This window comes from Solea senegalensis, linkage group LG1 (assembly GCF_019176455.1).
Source record: "Solea senegalensis isolate Sse05_10M linkage group LG1, IFAPA_SoseM_1, whole genome shotgun sequence".
NCBI lineage: Eukaryota > Metazoa > Chordata > Actinopteri > Pleuronectiformes > Soleidae > Solea > Solea senegalensis.
Genome location: NC_058021.1, coordinates 22,581,206 through 22,588,614, shown reverse-complemented (window position 1 = coordinate 22,588,614; position 7,409 = coordinate 22,581,206). Strand labels below are relative to the sequence as shown.

Here is a 7,409-nt window from a genome sequence, read left to right as displayed (position 1 = left end):
AAAAGTAAATAAACTAAAAGAAAAGACACTTCTGGGTTATTCTTTCAGTAAAGATTTGTTTAATGACGTAAATCACATTTAAACACACAAAACAAACACTGTCTGTCAAACAAACAATTACATGTCTTTAAATGTCAAAGTCTGAGATAAATCACAACAATAAACCAATAAATTAATTTGTGTGATTGTAGAGGGTTAAATAAACCTATATAAATAACTTTATTCATAGTTTGTATCTAAACAAGCTTTAGAGGTCAATAAAAACGAGACAATATTAGTTAAAAGCAGTTAATCTGTTAATGTGGAGCAAATATACAAAGTGATTTACTGACAGTTTACTCTTCATTGTCTGCAGCGCTAATTACATTCACTGCTAATGTCTCTATTGTCCTTCACACACACACACACACACACACACCCTCCCTCCCTAGGTGTGCGTGTGCGCGCGCGCGTGTGTGTGTGATTGTAACCCTTCCTCCAGGGTGAACATTTTAAACAAACACCTATAGAAAGAGTCGTGGATTGACGTTTTATTCTGCTTCTTCCCTCCCCCCGCGGGAGGGGGGGGAGTGTCCTGGCTGTCCCTGTATAAAACCCAACACACCCACTGCCCGAGGAGTTTTCACACACACTCTCTCACACACACACACACACAGAGACAGAGAGTGTGTGTCAGACTGACAGACAGACAGTCTTGTTTTTTTTTTCGGGACTATGGTTCCAGCAGCATCACTGGATTAAAACCGCATCTCTGTTGCGCAAATACCGCGACCATGGAGCGGAGCATCCCGGGCTGGTGCGCTCTGCTCCCGCTGCTGCTGCTGCTGCCGCTGCTGCGCTGCGCCGCCGCAAAGGAGCTGCAGTGCCAGGAGATCTCGGTGCCTCTGTGCAAAGGCATCGGCTACAACCACACGTACATGCCCAACCAGTTCAACCACGACACGCAGGACGAGGCCGGGCTGGAGGTGCACCAGTTCTGGCCGCTGGTGGAGATCAAGTGCTCCCCGGACCTGCGCTTCTTCCTGTGCAGCATGTACACACCGATCTGCCTGGAGGATTACAAGAAGCCGCTGCCGCCGTGCAGGAGCGTGTGCGAGCGCGCCAAAGCGGGCTGCGCGCCGCTCATGCGCCAGTACGGCTTCCCGTGGCCGGACCGCATGAGGTGCGACCTGTTGCCCGAGCAGGGCGACCAGGACACGCTTTGCATGGACTATAACCGCAGCCAGACCACGACCGCGTCTCCTGTGGTGGTGAAACCTACGAACCGCCCACTGAAGCCGTTCAACCCGCGGAAGAAGAGCGGCTACGCGCGCGGCGGCGTCCCGGGCATACACAAGCCGGCGTCCTCTCAGCCTCAGTGCGAGCCCGGGTGCTTCTGCCGCGCGCCCATGGTGCCGGTGACCGGCGACAACCACCCGCTGCACAACCGCGTCAAAACGGGCCAGATCCTGAACTGTGCCATGCCGTGCCACAACCCGTACTTCACCCAGGAGGAGCGCACGTTCACCGCCTTCTGGATCGGACTCTGGTCCATCCTCTGCTTCATCTCCACGTTCGCGACCGTGGCGACTTTCCTCATCGACATGGAAAGGTTCAAGTACCCGGAGCGGCCCATCATCTTCCTCTCCGCCTGCTACATGTTCGTGTCCGTGGGCTACATTGTCCGCTTGATCGCGGGACACGAAGAGGTCGCGTGTAACCGGGAGAACGGCGCGGAGCACATCCACTACGAGACCACGGGTCCCGCGCTCTGCACCATCGTCTTCCTGCTCATCTACTTCTTCGGCATGGCCAGCTCCATCTGGTGGGTGATCCTGTCGCTCACCTGGTTCCTGGCCGCGGGGATGAAGTGGGGGAACGAGGCCATCGCCAGTTACGCGCAGTATTTCCACCTGGCCGCGTGGCTCATCCCCAGCATGAAGTCTATAGCGGTGCTGGCTCTCAGTTCCGTGGACGGGGACTCCGTGGCTGGGATCTGCTACGTGGGGAACCAGAATCTGGACAACCTGCGTGGGTTCGTGCTGGCGCCGCTGGTGATCTACCTGTTCATCGGGACCATGTTCCTGCTCGCCGGGTTCGTTTCTCTCTTCAGGATCAGGAGTGTCATCAAACAAGGAGGCACTAAGACCGACAAACTGGAGCGGCTCATGATCCGGATTGGGGTTTTCACGGTGCTGTACACGGTGCCGGCCACGGTCATCGTGGCGTGTTACTTTTACGAGCAGCACAACCAGCAGACGTGGGAAATTACGCACAGCTGCACGTGCAGCAGCAGCGGAGGGGGCAGCGCGGACCCGGACAGACTGAAACCGGACTACGCCGTGTTCATGCTCAAGTACTTCATGTGTCTGCTGGTGGGGATCACGTCGGGCGCGTGGATCTGGTCCGGGAAGACCGTGGAGTCGTGGAGGACGTTCTGCACGCGCTGCTGCTGGGGCAGCAAAGCGTCCGCGGGCTCCATGTACAGCGACGTGAGCACGGGACTGACGTGGAGGTCCGGCACCGCGAGCTCCGTGTCCTGCCCCAAACAGATGCCTCTGTCGCGGGTTTGATCCTCAGAGACTCAGTGGAAAGTGTTTCCACGCAAAACTTTACACAACTTCACGGAGAATCACTTTTGTTTTAGTCCTTAACGATGGAAAATCTGTGCGTAAAATGCGCGCTTGTGACGTTGTTGTTTTTTTTACTCCAGAAACAGAGGCTGGAAATAACCCTGCAGATTAATAATCCTGCAGATTATGTGAGTCCTGAGTAACTGAACCAGCGAAGATCAGCTCTTTATTTGTGTTGAAGGACCGAAGTTGGTTTTGTTTTGGCTGCTCTGGGGAAGAAATGTTTTCAAAAACAACAACTAAACGACTGTTTCTCATCTGAAAGGAGAGTCTGTGAAGTAAAGCAGTTTAGAAAAAATACAAGCCACAAAAGTGGGAAGTTATTTATTAATAATAATTGAGGATTTCTATGTATTTCCATCGGTAAATGTCTTTATTTTGGACTGGAACGAGGTTATGACGTTAAAAATATTGATAATTATGGCGATAAATGTAAACTGAGTGAAAGTCCAAAACAATGATATGTGTTTGTACAGTGTATAACCTCTTATTGTGCGATTGAAGAACATATTCCATTTATGTTTCATCACGATACTTCACAGACTCTCCCTTTACATGAAAGAGTGTTTTTATTTTTTTTGTTTGTTAAATTATTTAATTTGAGTCAAAACAACAACAACTGCCACCTTTGGTCACATGAGCACTGCCCTGATAATAATAATTATTAAAATAATATATAACAAATACGTTTTAATTAAAGTTATAAATAAGAAATAACACAATAAAAGTGATTTTTTACAAAAAAAAGAACATGTGACTGGTTTCAAAAGTGTCAACGTTAAAGTTTGTGCCATAAAGTCCTTTTTTAATTCATTTCAATTCAATTAAAAACAACTTTATTTGTCTCCTGGGGGCAAATTCAGTGGATTATTTCATTTAAAACAACATAAACACAGCGACACAAGTGTCATCGTTGTTTATTTGTCAATTGATAAAAACCGGTCACCTGTTTTTTTGTTGCAAAAAAATCAGTTTGGGAAGTCAGAGCTCACTCATCTGTCGCTGTGGGGGGGAGAGGATAAAGAGAGAGGGAGGGAGTGTGTGACTAATTGTGTCTCCATTGTGCGTCAGCGTGTTGTAATTAGCTCATTAATGAAAGCCCTAATGGCTTCTCTTTAAATAATGAGAACTCCCAGCAGCAGCAGCAGCAGCAGCAGAACAATGAGCCCAGAGGTGGCGTCTTAATCTGAGATTAAAGATTAAACACAAACACATCCACACATACATTTATTATATATACATTATGGTATATACTGTATGAACGTGACGTCATCGTCTTCTTACTGTTTAAGAAAAACCGCTGTGTCTTAAACTCACTCACACACAGTTCAATAAAATGCCTTATTATTAACAACAATAATGATAATAATGATACTGTGTCATATACGGGTTGCATCAGCGTGTGTAAATAAAAGTTGTATTTATATAATAATTATTGTACATAGACAAGTGTAAATGTGTGTATATGGAAAGTTCTACGGGATTGTAAATATGTATCATTGTCACTTTGATATAGAAAGATTCTATTTTGAGAATAAATCGACTTTTTATTGAGGTTTTTTCCCTCGACTTTGTGACATTTTTAAAAGTGTGTGTTTTCACATTGAAGACCAGGTTTTTGTGTGACTCGGGTTTGTCGATGTCAGGCGAGATTAGAGGCTTTAATCCCACACTGTGAGTCACCACAGGTGCTCCTCTCACTTTAGGCTGATTATTATTAACTCTCTTTAGCTTCTCTCCTCCTCATCCTGCCTCTCTTTTCTTACTGTATTTAATCCACTTTTACATGTTTAGAAGGAAATTAACTTCACCCACTCTGGTCTTCACCCCCATGTTTTGTGGATCAGAGCAACTTCTGTTCTTTATTCACCTGCTAAAGACAGTAAAACATGATCATTCACTGTCTCATCCTCCTCTTCTTCCTCACATGTACTTTAGACACTGGTTTAGTGACATTAGATGAAGATGGAGCGAGAGACTCTAATTATTATTATTTAATTTAATAGTTATTTGTTATATTTTCTACACTCGACCACAGACGTGGGAAAGGAATTATTGCTCATCGTCATGGTAAATTAAAGTGTCCAAAAAAGCAGACAAAACTGGCTGGAAAAACGTGTGGAAGCCCATTTTTGCTAAGAAGGAACAAAAAACCATTGAGTACCACTGGCGGTACACGCACCACAGTTTGAGAACTGTGGCTGTATAGATCAGGGGTCTCAAACTCAGGTGACTTGGGGGCCGCTGAGGTCTCAATATGTTACAGATTTTCAAAATAAAGTGTTCATATACATATATGTATATATATATATGTATAAAAAATATATATATATATATATACATATACATATATACATACATAGATATAAATATATATATGTGTGTATGTATGTATGTGGAAGTGTTTGAAATCCTGGGTTTTATCATTGTTATTATGGACAGACAGACACTGTCAGTGTCTGAGGACAAACATGTCTATAGTGTGAGATAATTTCACTGACAGTGAACTCAAATCACGTGATTCTAATAAGATAAATTGAGGAAAACCACTTTGGATTCCAAAGTGGGTGAACAGAGGAAAAAGTGGTGTTGTGCTGCCACCTGCTGGTCAAATGTTAAACAGACAGTCATCAGTGGTGACTTAACCTGCCACTTTATTAGGTACACCTGTTGGAACCGATAAACAACAAAAGTTTGATGTTAAATAAAGTAAAAAAAAATCTACTTATTAGGCAAGGCCAGTTCAGAGCTGAACAGCTGTACCTAAAAAAGTGGCAGGTGAAGTTTCCTGTATGTGTTTTTGAACAATGACACAACCTTCAATAAATAAAGGGACTGCAGCTCAGCGTGTGTGTGTGTGTGTGTGTGTGTGTGCAGGTATTACTAATGTTGTGGGGACCTAAAACTGTTCACACAGTCACATTATGGGGACTTGTCTTCCCTGTGGGGACAAAAATCAAGTCCCCACAACGTAAATGATTACATTTTAAGGTGAAGATATGTTTTAAGGTTAGATTAGGATTAGGCGAGTAGTAATTGTGGTTAAGGTTAGAGTAAGTATTCAGGAAATGAATGTAAGGCAATGCAATGTCCCCTCTGTCCCCTAAGGGGGACTGAGACCCCCCTGGTACCAACACTGTGACTGTGTTCACACTAAGACTCAGATTGTTTTACTGTGTTACTGCAGACTAATCATCACTGTAGACATTGTTGTGAAATGTTTCTATCATAGATCACATCATGATGAAGATTATAGCTGATGTGAATATTTCTGATGCAGCTAGAAACACTTTAACTTCAGTGTAGTTTAGAAGTGACCTTTTGAATCTCGCTGTAGACGAAATCTTAATGTTTGACAGCATTTCAGTGACTGTGTTTATATTTACACGTGGAAATATAGTCATGAAATAGTCAGTCATCATCTAACCGCTTTATCCTCCACCAGAGGGTCGCGGGGGGTGCTGTGCCAATCTCAGCTACATCGGGCGATGGGCGGGGTACACCCTGGACAGTTCGCCAGTCCATCGCAGGGCCACACATAGATAGAGACAAACAACCATTCACTCTCACACTCACTCCCATGGTCAATTTAGAGTGTCCAGTTTGTCATGAAATAGTGTTGAACAAAATGTTTTAATGTAAAATAGAGTCAAAATAGTGAGTCAGTTCGAACATGGACACTTGAGTTGGACTTTATATTTATTGGTCCATAAGTAAACTACGTTTTATCAGTTTGATCCATATTCTTCAGTTTGTGTCTCGTCAGGTTACAGCTGAATAAATATCAAATCAAATGTAACATATGGTAGGACTGCAGCATTTCAACATCCATTAAAGGGGACATATTATGCAAAATCAACTTTTTAATCATTTAAATACTTATATTTGGGACTCTGGAGGCCCTACCAGTCGCCAAAGTGTGGAAAAAGAATACTCAGTCATGTTTTCTTGGTCCCCCTTAGTGTAAATATAGGCGATAAAACACTCGATGTTGAATTCCCTGCGCTTATGACGGCAGCATGCGCATTGCACCGCGAATGTTACCGCCCCACCAGTACGTTTACTTCGTGAGCTCCACCTTAGCTCCACCTTGTCCCTGCGAGAGTGCAGGCGAGGGAGGAAGAGCGGTATTATGTCAATGCGGAGGGACAAGTGTGCTGTTGGTGGCTGCACAGTGGAGCACAGTGTTTTACAGAGGATTTTATATATGAAGCTAATGTGCCGGATAAAGTGTTTTCGTGTGTTCGCACCACTTCACATCAGACTGCGGCCAGCGGTTGCCGTATTTAGTCAGGGGACGTATTTCACCGACGTACAAACACACAAATTGTTAAGAAAAGATCACATAGAGCTCATAACTGACCATTCTGACACGTCCTAATTAAAAATATTTGTTCAGTACGTCCTCCATGACCGGAGCACAGACTCAGTCTGATACAATCACATAAAGCAGCTGTTTATGCAGCTCGCCGCTGACGATCAGCGGTGCTACACTCTCTGTGTCACCGCTGATCGCCACCTGAAATTAAAGTCTGATAAATGATGAATGAGTGGATTACGCTGTATAAAATGTAATAGTGTTCATTTATTGACTCCTCTCTCACATAAATGTCACGGTCATTGGCATGTGTTAATATTTCTGCTCAACTGGATTAAAATGGAGGCTGTGCTCTTTGTTTACCTGTTGCCATGGTGAATCGTAGTATCAGAGCTCCATTGATGATGGCTTTTTTCATTCCCAACACACACACACTTAACTCAGAGTTGATTGAACTAATGCTGATCAGTTGTTCTGAA

At 44.3% G+C, this 7,409-nt stretch overlaps 1 protein-coding gene across 1 annotated transcript; it reads left to right on the top strand.

Moving 5' to 3' along the window:
• The first annotated feature begins 659 nt into the window (after positions 1-659).
• On the top strand, positions 660-4,166 carry LOC122782405 (frizzled-8-like). The gene has a single exon (XM_044046704.1). It carries the CDS (start codon positions 774-776, stop codon positions 2,550-2,552), a length of 1,779 nt encoding a protein of 592 aa, XP_043902639.1. The 5' UTR covers positions 660-773; the 3' UTR covers positions 2,553-4,166.
• The last annotated feature ends 3,243 nt before the right edge of the window (positions 4,167-7,409 follow it).

Bases quoted from the DNA above. Each gene is read 5' to 3' on its own strand.
- LOC122782405 (XM_044046704.1), top strand. From the start codon at position 774: ATGGAGCGGAGCATCCCGGGCTGGTGCGCTCTGCTCCCGCTGCTGCTG.